This window comes from Alosa alosa, chromosome 14, assembly GCF_017589495.1.
Source record: "Alosa alosa isolate M-15738 ecotype Scorff River chromosome 14, AALO_Geno_1.1, whole genome shotgun sequence".
Lineage (NCBI taxonomy): Eukaryota > Metazoa > Chordata > Actinopteri > Clupeiformes > Clupeidae > Alosa > Alosa alosa.
The window spans coordinates 26,652,231-26,673,225 of NC_063202.1; the positions used below are offsets into that span (position 1 = coordinate 26,652,231).

General features: G+C 39.9%; 2 protein-coding genes across 2 annotated transcripts; both read left to right on the plus strand.

The window, feature by feature from the left end:
• The first annotated feature begins 1,881 nt into the window (after window positions 1-1,881).
• pop4 (POP4 homolog, ribonuclease P/MRP subunit) lies at window positions 1,882-16,855 on the plus strand. Its single transcript, XM_048263020.1, has 7 exons — window positions 1,882-2,205; window positions 2,532-2,584; window positions 7,136-7,356; window positions 12,984-13,061; window positions 13,162-13,223; window positions 13,523-13,624; window positions 15,562-16,855. Exons 1-7 carry the CDS (start codon window positions 2,199-2,201, stop codon window positions 15,696-15,698), a joined length of 660 nt encoding a protein of 219 aa, XP_048118977.1. The 5' UTR covers window positions 1,882-2,198; the 3' UTR covers window positions 15,699-16,855.
• Window positions 16,856-16,935: 80 nt separating this feature from the next.
• plekhf1 (pleckstrin homology domain containing, family F (with FYVE domain) member 1) lies at window positions 16,936-19,682 on the plus strand. The gene is made up of 2 exons (XM_048263019.1): window positions 16,936-17,784; window positions 18,140-19,682. Exon 2 carries the CDS (start codon window positions 18,146-18,148, stop codon window positions 19,022-19,024), a length of 879 nt encoding a protein of 292 aa, XP_048118976.1. The 5' UTR covers window positions 16,936-17,784; window positions 18,140-18,145; the 3' UTR covers window positions 19,025-19,682.
• Window positions 19,683-20,995: the final 1,313 nt, after the last annotated feature.

Below are 20,995 nucleotides of genomic sequence, written 5' to 3' on the forward strand. Positions count from 1 at the left end.
CTCGTTGTGGGGACTGATGTTGAATCAGATCAAGTTAGTTGTATTTTTTAGTTCTAAGGAGATTGACACATCCTACACCACAGAATTAAATCAACTAAGAAATGACCTGTCAGGGGGTATTTCAAATAACTCTCCGCCAAACTGCTGTCCAACTTGACCTGCACCTGAACTTGTTCACCGAGATCAGAGAGAGGCCCATGACTAAGCTGATATTAACTGATGAACTTTTCTACCAGGAAAAACAACAGCTCTCACCGGGGGCCCCTTCAATCACATACCTACTCCTGCCGCGTGGTAATGCACCTCGGGTCAAAACATGACATTTCAGAAACTGCGGGAGAGGCTTTGAACACCTCATACTAATTCGTTTTGACCATGTTTGTGCCAATGGCTGTGTAAGGCTCATATGGACAGAATTACTAAAGCTAAGTAATAAAAGAAACCAATCCACGTAGCAATGGTTCTTGTATCTTAACATAATGAATTTAAGCTCATGTATCACTGTATCCCAGAAAACATGTTTTTCACTCACTCACTTTTCTTTAAATAAGTCATTATGCAGCACTACTGTAATGTGTAGGCCTACGCGTAATGAGGTCTGTATATCCCATGTATAGGTCTGTATATCCCATGTGTGTACTTTGACAAGAGTATTACTTTCATAACATGTGGGCGGTGGTAGTGTAGTGGTTAAGGAGCTGGGCTAGCGTGCAGTAGCCTGAAAGTTGTCGGTTCAATTCCCAGCTTCCACCGTTGTGCCCTTGAGCAAGGCACTTAACCCCAAGTTGCTCCGGGGACAATGTGATCCCTTGTAATATAGCTGACATATGTAAGTCACTTTGGTCAAGAAGTGTCTGCTAAATGTAATGTAATGTAATGTAATGTAACATATGATGAGGGAAGTTCTATTACTTTTATTTAGAAGCTGTTTACAACTGTTTAAAATTGAAGTAAATGTATCTTATCTTACCAACTTCAAGATGTATAATTAAACTGAGTGGAAAGTCAACAGTAATTCATATTTATTTGTAAGTTTGATATTTCTACACTAGAGCCAATTGTAAAGTAATATTTTTATATTTGATTTCGGAAATTTGCACAGTGCATGTCTGCGCATGGTTGCTTTAGAGGCCTAAACTGCCGGCCAGAATAATGCATAACTGCTCTGTAGGGGTTTGACTTTCGAAACCGACGTCTCGAATCAGTGTCGAGGCTTCGAAGCACAAGTGTTTCGAAACACTGCTTCGAAACGTGGTTCAAAACAGCCATGTCATGTGACCACTGCTTCGAAACATAGTTCAAAATCCCCATGTCATGTGACCAAAATTAAGTGAACCTTCGGTGCCAGTGTCGGCAGGCGTGCCCGCGCGTTCAATTAACAGTGTAGCTTAACCATGATGGTGTAGTGGTTAGTGAGGGTGTTTTTTGCACGGTAGCCCAGGCTGCTCAAATGTGGTTCGATCCCCGTTTGATTTGTAAGGTATTGTTTCAGATCGTATCTGTTTATGTTTTCTTACTTCACCATTAACCACACAGTTTCAACTAAACTCTCAGAATGGTCAAAAATCGAGAGTTTTTATAAAAAGAAAGTGATTTAGAGAACACATAGTGGCAGCAATAAGACTCCCTTTATTGTGACTTCATGTGGTCTCCCATCCAATAATTGACCATGGGCATGCTGCTTAGCTTTTGACAAAGACTGAACACAGGTAACAGAGCGAGCCACGAACTTTAAAAACTGCATCTCTAATACGAAGCATTTGACAGATTTGTTTCACCCTAAACAGCTCTGAGGTGTCGGAATTGTTTCAAAGCTTCGGAACAATTCGGCACGATTGCTTCGAACGTTTCAGTGTTTCATAAAGCCTCGCTTTGCCCATCCCTACTGCTCTGGGCTTCTCTCCCTGAATGCATTATGAGTCTGCAACTGAATTATACAATAACAAATGGCTCTAAATAGCTAGCTTGATAACACTACGCTGCGGATATTAGGATGCTGATGGTGTTGTTCAGCGAGAGTTCCTACGGTTCCTACCTACACACATATTGCAAACTATTTGAACTATTGGATGAAGGATTTTGACCATGATGCGAGACTCGATTGCTTTGGACTGAAAATTGTTCCAGACCTGACCCAAGCAGGCATGATAAGTGAATCAACGACTCGTGTTCTAAAGCCAAGCTCTGTCGTCTGAAATATGGAAGGTGAGCATAAACAACGGGTTGATTGCTGATGGCAGTATTTTTATTGATGATCTGTAACTACTGGATAACGCTGATCTTTAACGTTAAAAGCGCTGCTTAATGCTAACGCACATGTTAGCAAGCATTACTAGCCAGGATCTATCCAGCTTCCCGAACACAACAACGCTGGGCATTACATAAACTGCAGTAGGCCTATGTTATTCATATGTAGTCATGATGTGTTGTAATACCTCATATTGGCATCCAAAAGTATGTTATGGACACGAAAACTCTAACATTGTACTCGTCCAGATTGTACATCAACTAAATTACATTGCACATTTCAGCTGATGTGAATACGAAACTACCTTCAGAGCATGCCGATATTCTCGGAGTTCAGGTGAGTATGCTGCTTGCAAAATATTCAGTTAATGTTGTCACAGTATTTTCAGCTTTCCGATAAAAAGTCAGTTATCATGCTCGCTGTTGCCACTAGTCGGCATGGCATGGCTCGTACGTTGCACGTGATATTAATGCCACTAATGGTACATTTCATTTGCAAGTTTATGTAGCCTACAATAGTGCTGTGAACTGTACGGATTATTAACAAGGCATGACAAATGTATTAGCCTTAAAAGAAAGCCCTGGCCATTTTTCTGACTCTGAGTAAGTTTACTCTGAGTAAGACACAGAGTAAGTTTTTCAGTAAAAAACAAAAAAACAATGGTAGGCTATTTGGGGGCATCTTTTTCTATGGACCCACTTTTTAAAAATGACAGACTATCGCGACCCAACTCGTGACTGTGGTAGTTAACAAACTAGATCAGTGGTTCTCAAACTTTTTCTTTCATTCCCCACTTTGATCAAGGGGGCATTCTCGAGCCCCACCTGTCCCTCATCGCTCTATGTCAAATTTATTGAAATAATGATAAGTTATAAATATATCCTCTTCAACAGAGTTAAATTCAGCTGGTGCTGCAGATATAATAATAATAATAATTAAATACATAACACACATATTTCTGTTTTCCAGCAACATATTAGGAAGCATAGGCCATTTTAAAGCATTGTACAATATATTCAATGAAATACCAACATGCTGCATTAAACTTTGCAGGGATGTGATGTAGGCCTACTGTTTAATACATGGGATCACAAGAGTGGCTCCCAATCAGACGTTTCAGCGATTTCGCTCAGAAATCTCAAAGGCATAATGTCGCGATCGAGGCGCCTGTCCCATACTCAAGTTTTTTTGGTGAATGCAGTAATCTTATTTGCTAGGTGAGGTAGGTGCTTGTCTTTGCCTTGTAACTGGACATTTAACTTAAATGTATCGCTAACAGTGTTGGGGAAGTTACTTTTAAAAAGTAGTGTTTGCTCGTTACTCGTTACTTACTCAAAAAAGTAACCCGTTACTTTACTTAGTTACCCTCTATGGAAAGTAACTTTTTACGTTACTCGTTACTTTTACGTTATTTTATGTTGCTCGACTTAGAACTCAGAACCCAATATCTGTTCCTAAATGTGTAGGCCTACATAAAGTTCTACTATGGAGGACATAACAGGTATTTCTTTTGTGCTATTTATTATTAAAAAAAATGGCACAAACAGAGCACTTGACAAGAAATACAGGGCTTATACTTCAACACCATGTTACGTAGTGGACAGCCAGGGAAACTACACACTGATATGAGAAGGCTGTGGAAGCGTCAGCTGATTAGTGGGCGTTGACGCACCAAGGTTTGAAAATGGGAAAGAGGTGACTGATTGAAGTGATGCGCGTTTCCCATGATGTGAGTTTCTGTGTCTGCAACGCAGCGTGCCCATGACCTCTTCAGATCTTTTAGGATTTTCGTTTGAACATTTTCCTTTTGTGGACTACCGTCGTCGTAAGACAGAACTTTGACTTGAAGGACCTGGAGCTTGGGCTGACCACTCGCTGGGAGTAAGGATTGGGTTATTTGGAGTAAGGATTGGGTTATTCGGCGTTCTTCGGCGGATGGTAAGCTACGCTCCTGGCCTTCTCATTAGTCACACCCACAGTTCATCCACACTGACCTAGTTTTCAACTTCACGTTTACACATACACTGCAGGGCAAGTTTAACGTTATAATCCAGGTCCTAGCTAGCAGGTAAGTGAGCTAGCTTTGTAACCTTTTTGTTTGTTTTGGTTTGTCAGAGATGGCGTCTTGGCAGTTTTCGTGTCTTTTTTCGGGGTGGACTTGCCGTGTTTGTAACAACCACCACTAAAGCCCTATGAAACAATATTAAATAACATAGCCTCGATTCATCTTGGGCATATAGGTGAGCACAAAATATGAGGGCTTATTTTATAGCCTTATACTCTTTAATTAAACAGGCGCTCCTCCAAAATTTGGTGCAAAGCTAGTGCAAATCGTATCAATAGGCTGGCAGTTGAGTTAACGGCAGTGGACAAAATCAGGGCACAGTGTAGGCTACAACTAACACTCACATTCCTCACCTTAGTTTCAACGAGTTCGAAGTAATGTCCATCCCTCAGAAGTTAGCGTTGGCTGTGTCTTGCTTCATTGCCACCAGCCTGTCACGTACCATGTGGAGCTATGATTGCACTTCCTCTGTCATGTAGGCTGCCATTTGGAGCTCGAGCCTATTGCGCAAGTGCGCAGCTGAGAAAACAGCGTCGCTGTCAAACCTGTCCCTGGGAAAAGTAACTTTGCGCCGATATGAAAAAGGAACTACGTTACGTTACCAAATTTTCAGTAGTAGCGCGTTACACTACTTTTTACTCTAAAAAGTAGTTACGTTACTGTAACTGTAACACAACTGTAACACAACACTGATCGCTAAGATATATCAAAGATAGGCCAGCTTCGTCAAGAAATGTTCATTAGTGAACGTGCTTGCAGATTCAAACATGCACTCTTCCTCCATGAAGAGGCTGACTCGAGCTCAAACACGCAGCGACAGCACTTTCGGGAAAGCTACCTTGCCTGGCTGTGAAACAGTACAGCCTTTTGGTCTGCTACCATCTCTTCGCCAAAGTCGCGGAGAATAGACAGCGCTTTTAAGGGCGGGTTTTGATGAAATTCACCACTCTCACAACAATGTTCAAAATCTCATGTAGGTCGGGACTAACTAAGCTGCCTTGACACAAGCGCTTCCCTGTGAATAACACAGTGCGTTCATTGCTATACCTGGGCCCAGGCTACAGATAAAAAAATAAATAAAAAAAACTCCTGTTTTTCACGTCAGTTCGCGCCCCACATGGCATGTCTCCGCGACCCAGTAGTGGGTCGTGACCCACAGTTTGAGAAACGCTGCTGTAGCTGTTGGCTGGGATGCCCAAAAATACATCAACATGTAGTTTAAAATAAAATATCAAATACCCTTATTTTAAGTGTATCAATTGCGTTAGCCACACCATGTATCAAAATAAAATGCTGTATTTTTGTATTTTGAAAGTACTAAAAATAGGGAGCATTAGGCTACATCACGTTGCAAACCTTCCATATCTGTCTATTTAATCGATTCCGTTTAATCTATTCCACTTATTGATTAAGTGGACAGTGTTTGAGAGCAACAGCTTTTCTCTGCCTATGTGAAATGCTGACCTGCCTGTTCGATTTCATAGCCTAAATACTGTATCAGAGATGCACTCAAAGAGTCACAACTAAACTTGTCAAGGGCTACAAAGTGGAGACAACTCTCTGACATTGTCAATGCATGTCCAGATTGAGCAATGTTGCAGGGCAACCATATAACTGGTTTCATTTGTTCCGGTTGGAGGATTAAAGTTTTCAAGAAACTTGAAGTTGGTATGAGAGGGGGTGTATTGTGTGTGTGTGTGTGTGTGTGTGAGCAACCTACAAGTTACTCATCTTGCACTGAATCTTCCTGAATCTCAATATTATGAACACAACAAGCATCAAGTGAGACTTATATTGTTGATGAGAAGATGAAGCAGAATTATCAGGGCATGAGAAGAGGAAAAAAAAGCTCCATGCAAGTGAATTGCGGGAACAGCAGTTGGGTAAACTTCTTCTGTTCCTCTTCAGGTTTGATGTCAACAAATAATAATAGCTGATCTGTTGACTTACATTTCTCAAGTCTGTATCTGTAACCTAGGCAATTAAATTAAGTTTTTAGTGACATGATTAACAGGCGCGTAGCTATTGGCAAATTTTTACATCTGAAAATAGCCTAGTTCCTTCTAGCTATGAGGTTATGTCATGTTTGTGTGCAGTGCTCACCATAAAATAAACATTGCACGTTACTCCTCTGCGATCCAAGACCGGTTCCTTTTGAGTTGTACGGTTTTTCAATATTTATTTTAACTAATCAAATAGTAGACATCCTGACTTACATCCTCATATCCTTATGCACATCTCATTACCAAATAATATCCTACAGACACAGAGAAAACTTGAAAGGCCCCTAATTAGACTTACACACCACTAAAAAATGTAATCATGACATTAAAGGTAGGTGTTAAAAAAGACAAAATATTTAGGCTACTTGTAAAAATGAACTCCAATATGAAATCCAATGAATATGAAGGCCTACCAAGTTTTTGTGTTTGTGTTTATGTCTATTTTGATACAATTTGACCATTTTGCTATGTTTTTTTGCTAAATTTCTAGAACCGGCCCTGGTACACATAGTGGGGAAATGAATGGGCAGGGTGAACATGATCTGATGGAATTTTCCATGACCTGGAAGAAAATGAACTCTTGAAATGCATTATGTGTACAGGGGTTATCCAGTTGTGTTCTGTGTGTGGAGTTTTATCATTATTATTTTGACTTGATCTACAGGAACTCTGGCATATTTCATGACACGTGTGATTTACTCAATAATGAAAAAGCAGTGGGAGTGCCTGTCATGATCTGAAAATATCAGCCCATGCCACAAATGCTTCAGGGAGGCTTTTCAGGTGTATTAACTGCTTTGTTTGTGATGTTATGTGAAGTCTCATGGGACCAAACAGGCAGCGCTGTTCACAAGCTCTTTCCTCAAGAGGAGCCTGCCTAGCAGCAGGGAACGCCTGGATGAGCGGCTGCTTCGGAAGGCTGTTGTGTTGGAGTACAGCAAACCAAAGAAGGCCAAGGTGAAAAGGAAAAAGGCTAAAGGGCTCAATGCCAGAGAAAGAAGAGAGCTGAAAGTCTTCCAGATCAAACCAGAGCATCAAAAGTGCGTATGAAATATCTTACTTAAAAGAGCAATTTGCAGGTTGATTTCAAAACTGAATGTATGCTTCATCTTGTCTGAAAATGTCTTTTTAAGAATGTATTAAGGTTTTGCACCTCCGTTCTAATGTTACGTCACCGTTTGTTTACAACTAGAGTGGTAGGCAAGAATGGTAGGCAAGCCTACAACAGTCGGGTTGCATAGGCTACACATAGTTACAAATAGCTTCAAAATTGAAATTTTAATATAAAATATTGACTGGGATGCCGACCACTTGTGTAGGCCCTAACAGTTGGTTTTACAATAAGAAGCAAAAAGGACGAACGACCGTTTAGCCTACCTATCCTCATGGTTGTGGAGGATGATCGTTAGCAGCTTGAAGTCTTTTATTCTCAAGACGGCCTAATGGTGCAGCCTAGGCTACTGTCTACGAAGACGTAGACTAAAATACAACTTTCTACAGTCATCCAAAAATGAATTGCCAGAGATGGGCTATGAAGGGGGAAAAAGTGCAGCATTTTAAACATGGCAAGAATATTTTTACCGGAACAGTTTGTTCTAATTTGTCTCGTGAAATTTGTGCTTGTGGGCATCAATCACCTATCTTCTGTCCTTCTATTTCTAGTTATCATGAGTGTCATTTGATTATATAATCACAACAAATGATAATAAATGAAAACAGAATAGGCTTATGTGCTATAACCTACAGGTCAGTTAGGCTAACTCCCGTATGTCAAAATAAACTGATTTGACCGAATTGTTTAGCGATCACACACAACAACTTAACACAGCAACCTTAAACACCACTGTTGAATAGGTCACGAAGCTGAAGTTGGGCGCACATTCAGAATGCGGTGTAGTCAAGTTTCGATTCCACCTTAAATATTGCAATTTTCTACCGACAGGGGGCAGTGCTGACTGCAAATACGCAAATACACTGGCATTTGCCTAGTAGCAGACGAACATGTAGGCTACTCCTCACAGACGAATAAAAGCCTTTTTTCTGGTGACTCCATTGTCGACAAATCTTTAAGTAAATGATACGTGCTTTCTGTCAAATAAATTACACCACATCCCGATACTACCGTCTCACAGCGTTCATATGACACCCTGCATGCCAAATTTCGTCGTGGAAAATGACCATTTATCTTACATTTAAAATACATGAGCTATATTTCATATTCCACAATTAATGCACGAGATTTAATACCTATTGCTCACACATCATTTGCTGTGAAATATTACACCACATCCCGATATAATACAGTCTCTCAGCTTTCATATGACACCATGCATGGCCAAATTCGTCGTGAAAATTGACCCTTTTATTACAATTAAATTTACATGAGCTATATTTCATATTTTACAATTTATGCACTAGATTTGATACCTATTGCCCACACAACATTTGCCGTGAAATATTACACCACATCCCGATACTACAGTCTCTGAGCTTTCATATGACACCCTGCATGCCAAATTTCGTTGTGGAAATTCACCCTTTTATTACAATTAATATTACACGAGCTGTTTTTCATATTCCACAATGTATGCACTAGATTTGATACCTATTGCCCAAACATAATTTGCCGTGAGATGTTACACCACACCCCGATACTACAGTCTCTCTCAAGTCATTCGGTACATTTTGGTGATTTTGGGGGCCAAGCAGCGAAGCACAATTGTGTTTTTATGTTTTCCTATTATTGGGGGCCAAGCAGTGAAACTGTAAAGGCACCCACTGCATTTCTACCTTTTCCCTTTTGTTATTATTGGGGTCCAAGCAGCGAAGCTTCAAAGGTTTGTTCCTTTTCCTATCATTATTATTGATAAAGTATTATTGATAAAGTAAAGTATTATTGATAAAGTGGGGTAATAAAAGGGTGAATTTTCACAATGAAATTTGGCATGCAGGGTGTCATATGAAAGCTGTGAGACGGTAGTATCGGGATGTGGTGTAATATTTCACGGCAAATTATGTGTGGGCAATAGGCATCAAATCTAGTGCATAAATTGTAAAATATGAAATATAGCTCATGTAAATTAAATCTATGAAATATGGCCATTTTCCACGACTAAATTTGGCATGCAGGGTGTCATATGAAAGCTTAGAGACTGTAGTTTCGGGATGTGGTGTAATATTTCACGGCAAATGTTGTGTGGGCAATAGGTATCAAGTCTAGTGCATACATTGTGGAATATGAAAAACAGCTCATGGGATTTCAATTGTAATAAAAGGGTGAATTTTCACGACGAAATTGGCCATGCATGGTGTAATATCTCACGGCAAATCATGTGTGGGCAATGGGTATCAAATCTAGTGCATAAATTTTAAAATATGAAATATAGCTTGTGTAAAGAAGAAGCAGAAAAGCTTCAAAATCTGCCCCCCCCCTCCAAACAAGTGCAATATAAACCGATTTATTTGACAGAAAGCACGTTGTATCATTTACTTAAAGATTGGTCGACAATGGAGTCACCAGAAAAAAAGGCTTCTATTCGTCTGTGAGGAGTAGCCTACATGTTCGTCTGCTACTAGGCAAATGCCAGTGTCTTCGCGTATTTGCAGTCAGCACTGCCCCCTGTCGGTAGAAAATTGCAATATTTAAGGTGGAATCGAAACTTGACTACACCGCATTCTGAATGTGCGGCCAACTTCAGCTTTGTGATGTTCAATGGGTTCAACTTGTCCCTTGCCTACCAGGTGGATGTAAACAAAGCTATAGAACCTAGAATACGTCGCATGAAAAACTTTAATATGTACCAATTAATGTTTTACAAAACCTACGGACAGTAATTCAGAAGAAAGTGTACTCATTTTAAGCAGGCTCCTAAATAGGCCTCTCCTGGCCACAAATGAGTCATATTACGTAGGAGAAGGTAAACATATTAAATTGGTGCTTGAGCTCCCAGCCTGTCAGGACATCACGTCCACCATTTCTCTAACAAGAAAAGCAGAGGGTTTTCGAGCTTCGGTGTGTTTTGTGCAGGTAGCCTATAGGGGACTTCACCCCCTCATCTGTCACAAAACGTTTACACAGATATTAATATTCTGAGTATTGACCGTATTCAGAATAAGACAATATTGCGAAAATGGTCTTTACATGAGTTGTTAATAAAATGTTTCATACATATTCCTGTTTACATGTCACACAGCATATTCTGACTTTATGAAAGTTCTAAACGTTTGTTCCGTGAATGATTCCATTGTGTGCGTTCAGATACCTGTAAGTATTGTTACATTGTGTTTGTTACATATTTGCGCTGACATTGCCAGTGGTAGGCTATTTCATTCTGTAAATGCGCGTTGTTAGAACGTGAGTGTTTGTTTACCGGCCGCGGTATGAACACGCATGCGTGTAACTTAATTACAGTTAGGCTTGCGGTTATGTTATACCTTGCTAGTTCCCTAGTGTAGGCTACTGTTTTGAAACCTGCACCTGTAGTTAATGTGGCAGCAGCTGCCTAAGCTATACTGCCACTTATGTCGCTACTAAGCTATCTCACATGTAGGGCTGGGATAAACGATTAATCTAACGATTATTTTTTCGATGCATTGATTAATCTAACGATTCATTTTTTCAGTCCGATTCGATTTCGATTCGATTATCGATTATCTCCCCATTAATTCACTAATAGCAACTTATACAAGTTTATTTACATATCTGAATGAAAAAAACATGAATTCTTTAACATTGCAATATATGTTTATTGCTCTTAAGATTCCAAAATAAAAGACTATACAAGTGCAAAGTAATGCATTTGTCAGAGGTAGCATTCAATAAAGTTCAGTAGTGTATGTCTAATTGAGTGCCTGTCATTTTAAGACGTTCGTGTGGGAATCCTTGCAATTAACATTAACACAGTTAAAAGGCTGCTGATGTGTGGGTGCAATTCATAACGTAGTTATTTCAAATAACGGTTCGTACTTCTCCTTTGGACAAGCATTTGAGTCTTGGAAAACACTTTTCCATTTACATCGGGATTTTGCAAACATTCAGAGTCAATAAAATGAGCCCTGCATGAGTAACGAATACAAGCAGCTGCAGGTAAGCATGCTAAACTTGACATCCAAACAGTATTCTAACGTTAGCTTTGAGATACTGCTTGATTGCATACTGTAACTTAACTTGGTTTAGTCCCCTCAATGTACTATGTTGTGATAAGACCTTAGCAGAGTTTACTTTAACTTTAATGCAGCAGTTTTGAACAAATTTGCGCAGCATGGTCACGATGCTAAGCGGATTTAATAGCAATTTAGCCCATTGTGTTCTATGCAGTGCTTCTATGTGGCAACAACGGTCCTTCAACAATCGTGAATATTTTGGAGGAGCAGCGGGCTCGTTACGAGAGAGAGCGGGCGGGGCGAGGAAAGGCTGTGTGAGTAAAAAGTGCAGCTCAATGAAATTATCTTATCTTTAATTTAAATAGTAGGCCTACAACATAGAATGTGTGGTGGCCGGTTTTGATATTGTGGTGCCCAGCCACAGATTAGTCAAGGTATGGAAAACACTGAAGGTGTAGCCTAAAATTAAAAATATTTAGCAGCACACGTTATGCTTGACGAATCGACGCTCATATTTTGCGTCGACGCGTTGTCCCAGCCCTACTCACATGTGTTTCTTTCTTTCTCACCCCAAAAGTGTAGCCTATCTTCTCCTTCATTCCAGACATCTTTTCTGAAGCTGTAGCCTACATAGCTCCGCTCATAAACTTTCCCGCCAGAAGGTCATGACAGAAGAAATATGGGCCGTCAAACAGTTTGATGTTATGTGTATCATTATGGTTATGGGATTTGGCAGACGCTTTTGTCCGAATCGATGTTATTTGCCATGCTGCCCAATTGTTGCGAAATATTGTGATTATTCCAATAGGACTAAAAATGAAGGCGGCCTACATGGACGTTTGATCAACAGTCACGTCAAAAGTATGATTGCTAGAGCAGATTTATTAAACAATATCAAGATAATGTCATAGAGGCAGACACAGCGTTAGTCACCATTATCACCGAGTCACTAAACAAAACTCTACCTCTGTCCTCTGCCCGTCATGTCTTCCCCTGTTCTCTCCCTGGCCCCTACCTGGCCTAGGTGGCTCATAATTATCACAGGTGTTTTCATTGTTTATAACATAGACTGTATATACAGTCTATGGTTTATAATCTCCCCTGAGTCTGTGTCAGCATTACGACTGGTTTGCTCTCTGTTAGCTCACTTCCGGTTAGTGGTTTATAAATGCGGAAGTTATTTTCTCACAATTTTCTCACAATATGTTGTTTCTGGTGTAATTATCATTTTTCATCTTTCTGAGAATCTAGTTCCTTCATCATTTATCAACACTATGCTTCATAGGGGTTTCCTGCAAGTTGCGCTTTAAATCTACTACCATCAGTAGGCCTAATTGTTGTTGTTTTTCTCTTAGTATAAAGTCAGATGGAGATATCTCATTTAAATATTCTGCTCACCATTGTGGAATGCAGAAGTGCTTACCTCATTGGTACCCTCGTTCTGTTGATTTAGTTTCAGCATCTCGTGTTTTTCTCATGTAATTGGGTAATTGCATCGCATTTTGTATGGTTATGCTGCTCCGCATTTGGATGCTTTTGAAGATTGTCTGCTTTCACTCCTCAGATACAGTCTGTTCTTGCCACTACATGAGCTGTGGAAGCAGTACATACGTGATTTGTGCAATGGATTGAAACCAGAAAGGTGATTGCAAACCTATCAGCATACACTCAGAATGCTATTCAGCATGGTTATAGATTATAAGATGAAGGCTGATGAATAAATGTTTACTACTTCTTTGTAGCAATCCCCAGAGTATCCAGCAGAAGTTTTTGAAGGCGGACCTCCATGGGGCAGTACTAACAGGTGGGAATCTCATTTCAGACCGTTTGGGCAGACTGAATTTAGACAAGCTGGGACATTTTATGGATATAATTCACCTGTGATGTCAATCTTGAAATTCAGTATGTCTTTAATATACCGGTATATGTCTGTTTCATAGCATAACTGGAACACTATTATGAATACAACCCCCTTCTTTATGATCAGATATGAGATCAATGGCCTGCATTTGCCTGACTGTTCTTATTGACCATGAATCACTGATTTCACATCATGCAACTAGCTCTCTATTCATTCTAATTAAATCAATTTTTGGCAAGCAGTGGTGCGATCCAAATGCCCCACGTATGTGGGCATTACGGGTATCCTGATCCAGGAGATGAAGCATGTGTTTAAAATCATTACAAAAGAGGATAAGCTCAAAGGTAGGTCCTAATTGTTGTCTTGTCTGGTTGATCAAATTGTGCAACTGTTTTGTCATTGTTGATGTTGGTGTTTACTGGATCTCTCCGTGTGACGAAAATATGCATGGCATGATATACACTTTTTTCACATTCAGCAAGATTCTTTTTACGCTCTAATAGCTGTCGATTTCTTTTTTTGTGTGTGCACTGAAATGGACTCAGGTGTCCATACACAGTTCCAACTCTAAATGGGAAACAAACTTCCAGGCAACATGATTGGATATGAAAAAGAGCATCCCAGAGAGACTGAGGGCCAGATGTACTTACATTTGTGAACATTGTGTTATCAGCACCATGAACAAACCGCAGATAGCGAACGCTGTAATACGTGGTATTTATCAAACTTTCACTTCATCGGGTAATCTGCGCCTTTCTCAGCCCCCCTACCGCAATTTACTAACGTCCACAACTGAACGGCATAGCCTACATACAAGTGCAGTTGAATGAAGTTAACTGATGACCGCATTAAAAAGAATCAAACATTTAGCGATCATGAAATAATACAATTCATGATAAGATGTCAACAAGCAGGGAGATAACGGAGATCAGTAGTTCTACTCAAACTACTTGTGCACATAGGCTATGGAAGATTGGTCAAATCTAGCAAGTTGGAAAGTTTAAGTGGATAACATGAAAGTAAGACATTTGAAAGGCCAACGAAAGTTAAGGTTGCTTTTGATATAGTACAAAGACGCAAAACTGGTGCTCTAAATAGCAGTCTTTGAAAGGTTCTATTATTGACGCATTTAACCACAATTTGGATTAACACCTGCTTTTACAAGGCGGAGATATTTAGGCGCAGAATAGACGTGCGCTTTCAGAGGCAGTTTTTGTACATACCTCGGAATACATAATTAGGCGCTATTTGCGCTTCCCCTCCCATCTCTTTACGGCAAACTCCCACTTTCCCCTTGACCCTCCCATGAATGCTCCCACGACAGGCAGTCATCTGGGCTAAAGATGTAAGCATCCAACCATTCCAACTTGTTTTGATCCTAAATTCAAAACCCAACATCTATGACGGTGGAGGTGCATTAGTGCCTACAGCATGGGCATGGCACAATCAATTCGGAATGATGTATACAGGTTTTGAGCAACATGTAGTAGTAGTAGTAGTAGTAGTAGTAGTAGTAGTAGTAGTAGTAGGCCTTTATTGTCACATAGTCACAAAGCATATACTGTCATTCAGCCAAAATGAATTCTGCACATATTTAAACAGTATTTCTCCATAGAGGAAGAGTCCAGGTGCTAATGGCCTGCATGTCTACAGTCCAGACCTGTCAAATTAGGTGCATCATTGAATGAAAAACATGATTTAAGAATACCTCATACTGTTGACTGGTCTGGTCTTCTCAGGTCCAATACATTTATATAATTTTGTTAAATGAAGAGGTGAAGCAGCACAGTGCTAAACATTCTCTGTCCCAACTTTTTTTAAAAACATGACATTCAAAATGCTCATATATTTTCCATGAAATCAAAATGTTCATTTTCAATATTTGATGTTGTCTATGTCCTTTTTGCTGCTTAAGATGAGTTTACAAGACTTGTATATTATCACTTTCTGTTTTTATTTGCATTTTACACAACATCCCAACTTTTTCTGATTTGGGATTGTAATATGATTTAACAATATTCATATAGCCCCATTTCCAAAAAAGTTTGGACGCTGTGTAAAATGTAAAAAAAAGAAAAAGAAACAAAATGTTTCAACAATTGATATGTTGTCTTTGCACAGGTTTTAAATTATTATTTTTTTATTTGATTTTATTGACATTTTTACATTTTGGAAACCGGGTTGTACAATAATAATTTTATCTTATACTCAGAGAGAAACAACTTGTCTGTTATCAGATAAGTTCTTCAATAAAAGTAATGTTTCTATTTCCCCCCCGCAGTAATTCCAAAGAGGAACAGCGTGTTCAGTGTGGAAATTGATGGCTTTGTCTCTCATATCTACGGGAGCAAATTCGAGCTGCGGTCCAGTGAACGCTCTGCTAAGAAATTTAAAGCCAGAGGGACGATTGACCTATAAGGAACGTCTAGCCACAACTCTGGAGGTTCCTTCTGCACAGTCTTCTTATTAGTGATCTGATGAGTAAACACTGGTCTGCAGGAGAATTAATGACCGGTAGACATGAAAAGCGCTCGGTAGGTGCTTATTGTTTCCTTTTTCTTTGTACAGTAATATTTTTGGAACAGCTTTTGTAGATTCACATTCAATTAACTGATGTTCTCTTCAGACCCTGGGGTGCTGTATTCTCTAGTCAGGAGAGTTCTGTGTTTTTTGTGTATCATAGGCTCTATCATTTTTGTCCACAAGGGCGAGCTCAATGCACCCTTTTTATTTTACCTCCTAGTTTTTTTTTTCATGGATATGGCATTCATTTGATTTTCAAATGTTTCTTTCATTCAAATAAAATTTGTCATTTTAAAAAGGAAAATAAGTCTTGAAATCTGAAATATTTTTGCCATGTTGCCGTTTGGGATATACATTACCTGTTACCAGACTATAATTGCATCCATCAATTTTGCTAAATACACTGACTTAGTAGCCAAATCAAGATTTTCAGTGGATTGTTTCCTGCCCCATAAAATAACAGCATCACTACCAGTGCTAGTAAGTTCCAGTATATTTAATATCAATGTGGAGCTAAGGCACATATGTAAGCTTTCTGTTTAAATCACAATTTGCACAGTAGTTAAGCTGTTGATCAAATGTGTTTATACTGTGTGTTTGTTGGTCAGACATTTAAGAACAAAAACAAAATCGCATAACCAAGTGGCATTAACAGTGACAAAGAATCACACAGAAAGACTGAAACTTTTTGTTTTGTTTGGCACACATTAGCAGACTGACACCTTGCCACACCCTGTTGATCATTGCTGGGAATTTCTCAACATTCTCATTGGAGGGTGGTTTTGATTGTTGGCGTCATGGATACTCTAGAAATCCCCATTTTCTTTTAACTTCAACACAGTTATTGGTTGTTCACATAAAGCCATTGAAATATATAGGTGATGGTCAAACATACCGGACATTAAATACTGTCAGGGTCTACAAATGTATTCAGACAATTTTGAAAGATTTTTTTTTTTTTTTTTTTTTTTTTAAATTGTCTTGTCTTTTCTTGTAAATTGTCAACTTGTTAAAAATTGACAGTGTTGTAAATAAATTTCTTCTGAATCCCATACAGTCTTTCTCAAATACCGTGTCTCACTTCCGTCTGCAATTGTGGTAACACTGAGAAGAAGTGTGAGGGAGGGGCAGATGGACAGACTGCAGGAGGGAAAAGGGTGAAATTGCAAAACCATCTTTCAACAGAAACACACCACGTTAAGGCTCCTGGCTTCCTCTTACAATAAATGGTGACTTTTCTCAACAGGCACAGAGATGCACATGTAGTCTCCACAGAACACAAAGCTAATATTTAGAGCTCTTGCATCTGAAAGATGAAACATGGCACTCAATCCCTCAAAATAGGGTCCTCTACCTACAATTTAGTTGAATGTGATTGAGGGAAAGTCAGTTTCACTGATAGTAAATGAGTATACAAAATGCCATTAGTGTGTAGGCTAATAATATAATAAAATGTAACAGTAATTATAGCAGAATTGCACAGAATGACCGTAGTAATAGCAATTATCCCAATAAGGGAAACAAAGAAAAAAGGTTTTCATTAGCATCTGATGCATTTATAAGACAGTCGTGAAACTGATCATGTCAAAACATTCTGTGTACTTAAAGAGAACCTGCAGAGACTAAAAAAATCATAATCCTAATTTTTAAAATCCTAGAACCAGGTACATTGCAAAACATTCACAAACAACAAACATATTTCTTTTCGTTTGTTATCTAACCCATGCTTTGTTTCTGAGAACTCAAACTGGAACTCCCCTCAACAAAACAGGAACAACGAGTTTGACGTGCATATGAAGAGGCAAGTCTTCTGTTGACATGAAACTCTGAAGACCGAAGCTGAGTAGTTGGTAGTTGTACAGTACAGGTATAAGTTGGAAAACGGCTCTTGTTTGGAAGATACTTTCATACACCATAGCTCAACCTTCAAGAAACTGAATTTCACCTCTAGCACAGTCTTTTCAGATCTTCGCACTGCCAGGTATTTCCATAATAATTGTTCAGTGTTTGTTTTGTTGGATTTTGTAAAATTAACATTTAACACCCATGTTTACTGAGAGCCACCATGGGACTAAACTCATTCAGTTATGCTAGAGTGTTAGCTTTTCATTTACCTTGCTCATAATAGCGAGTGAAGCGTGAAGTGCTTGTGGTGATTCTGAATATTTATTGACTTTAGTCTGACAGATGAGTTGACTGCTGTTTTTAGGATGTGAAGTTAAATGGGTAAAATAGCACAGATATTGTCTAGACTAGATAAGTAAGTGGGACTGCACTGTGATGGGATCTGAGGTCAACAGGTTAACTTATACTGCTTCTTTCCTCTGCCAAACCAGTCAGTCATGGTGGACCAGACACCATTCGAACAGAAGAACCGGGAACGGATCCAGGCAGTGGAAAATTCCTTTGGGCCCTCTGGGAAGTCGCTGATGGAGCCGGGTCGTGTGTTGGTGGGAGAGGGACGACTCCTGAAGCTGTGCCGTCGTCGGCCGCAACAGAAGGTCTTCTATCTGTTCAATGACATCCTGATCTATGGGAGTATAATTCTTCATGGAAGATGGCACAAGAGGCAGCAGGTCATCCAACTGGAGGAGGTCGAACAGGAGGACCTGGAGGACGGGCTGGGCATGGCCAACCAGTGGCTGCTCCGCACGCCTCGCAAGTCCTTCTCCGTGGCTGCTGCCTCGCTCGAGGAGAAGCAAGCCTGGATGGAACACATCGAGGAGTGTCGTTTGCAACAGATTGAACGCCTCGGCCTCAAGTCCGAAAAGAGGGGGAGTTTCGCCGCCTCCTGGATTCCCGACCGTGCGTCCGCCATCTGCATGCGCTGCTCGAATCGCTTCGGGGTGACGCAGAGACGCCACCACTGCCGCCGCTGCGGCTTCATCGTCTGCAACACCTGCTCAAAGGGACGGGCCGTGCTGGAGAACATCTCCAGGAAGCCGGTGCGCGTCTGCCAGCAGTGCATGGCCACCATGCAGGGGGAGTGGCAGCAGGGTCAGACCCAGGGGGACTCATGGAACAGCAGAAACTGGCATAAGGGCTCCGTGGAGGACAAGCAACACACGCTTCCTGACGACGACGTCTCCAGCGGAGAGGAGTGCGAGGAGCCAGCCGAGAGCCATGCGCCCACTCAGTGGGTCAGCATGCAAGACGGCTCCTGCTCACCTTACTGTTATTTTAACCCAGATCATCTAACACCTCCTGGACTGACAGCCTGAAGCCATTAAGAACAGCAAACTGGTGGAGCACGACAAAGACTGAATTTTTAAGAAATAGGCAAGGCACACTCACACTAATTTCCTGATATATTCAACTGAAGTAGGTTTATCCTGATATTGTTTTAAGCAAATTATATTAGGTGTTTTACTGACATATGCGTAGGCCTACTACTGTTGTGTACTTTTTCTGGACAGGCACATGAAAAAAATACACTTGCACTTTAAGATATATCAAATAAAATGTACTCAAAAAACCTGGTCTAAACATTTTACGATTTTGTTTTTCTCCAATTACCTGAAGGATTTAGCTCTAAACAAAAAGGAAACACTTGATAAAAATCCACTTAGTAGCACTAGAATGTGCCACTTTCTATTTTCCAGATGAAAGAAGCTCTCAGCTTCAAATGTGATTCATTAAAGGCAGAATAGCATACAATTTGATACATTTATGTACTCAAGAAGAACTAGCAGTCCTATAAACCATGTGGTTTTTTTACTGCACATGATCTCATCACAGACCTTTGCTCTCTGCTGAATCACGAGTGACGAGAAATAAAGCTTCTCATTCTACACCATCCAGTAGAACTTCATTCCATTGCTGGAGATGTGCCACAGTCAGTCCGAGATATGTTGAACATTTAGAACTAGGTAGGAGAAAAGCCGCCATTTTCTGCAGATCAAACAATTGAAGAGTTCATAAATAATTTCTTTACATTTTGTTTTCCAAGTAATTTCAGTAGAAATGTAGTTGGGTATTGTTGTTTGATTTAGATTTATTCAATCAAAACAACAACTGCAATTTTATTGACATTACCTGAAATACACAATTAAATTACATTACTTTTTAATGATTTTAAAATGGAGATATGGAGTTTTGTAACCAAACTCGTCAATTGTCAGTGGATGATTTGGCAGTTTAATTAATATATAATATAGTGGATGTGTTCTAGTTCTTTGGGTGAATGTGTTAATTAGTGTACAAACATAATGTGCTAATGTGATTGTCAGATTACAAGCAGTGATACAGATTATTTATATGGTTCACACAGTCTTCTACTTTAGAGCAGTTATTCTGAAGTCCCATTACTGTGCGGTCATGCAACATTAGAGTAGACACAGCAATCTTAAAATGTGTATTGGTAATGAAGCAAATGCACGACTCGTTGGAGCTGTGCACTCCCTGCATCACATTGCTTGTGATATGAACACATGAGAGGGTGGAAGATAAGGGTGCACGTGGATTTCAAAGACAATATGCCCAAGTTAACCTGTCATGTCTGGATGAGCCTCAATGTTCTTCCAGCATATGCCGTGTAAGATAACCACTGTGTCTTCACATAGCTTGAAATGCTGTGTTTTTCCAAGTGGGGTTCTATTTTTTTTTTTTTTAATACGGCTGCCATTTTGTCTCGCTGAGGACCTGCAGTTATCACCACTGTCCGTATCCACCCTGCACTGCAGCAGTGTACTGAAGAGAACTTGCGCTGACTTTCTATCTGCGCTTGGCGTGCTGCTCGTACACCAATCAGAGGAGCACACAGTATCTCACTCTTATTGCACTTATTTGAGAGGGTTACAACATGAGCAACCGCTGTGTGTGTGTGTGTGTGTGTGTGTGCCAGACAGTCTTTTCTGAAGGTTGCATCAGTGGGAGATTTAATCATGTTTTTGCTTTAGGAGATGAAGTAGTATTTCTTTCACTGTCATTGTTCAAAGTAAACCAGTGCCTGTTTTATGGAAAAATCATATTCAAATCTTAATTTAAAAATACAGATGTTACAGTTCTAAAAAATATTCATAATTTAAGTTCATGTCACTACAAGCAAGAATGTATGTGGTGATATGCTTGACCTCATCTCTGACCTTATGGTTTTCCATTTCTCATGTCATACTTGCAGATGCAGAGCAGTGCAAATGCATCAGTCAAAAAAACAACATATAACTAAGAGACAGCACAGAAGCCACAAACAG

Bases quoted from the DNA above. Each gene is read 5' to 3' on its own strand.
- pop4 (XM_048263020.1), top strand. The intron at 7,357-12,983 runs GTGCGTATGAAA...TTCACTCCTCAG, and splicing joins ATCAAACCAGAGCATCAAAA to ATACAGTCTGTTCTTGCCAC. The intron at 13,062-13,161 runs GTGATTGCAAAC...ACTTCTTTGTAG, and splicing joins AATGGATTGAAACCAGAAAG to CAATCCCCAGAGTATCCAGC.
- plekhf1 (XM_048263019.1), top strand. From the start codon at position 18,146: ATGGTGGACCAGACACCATTCGAACAGAAGAACCGGGAACGGATCCAG.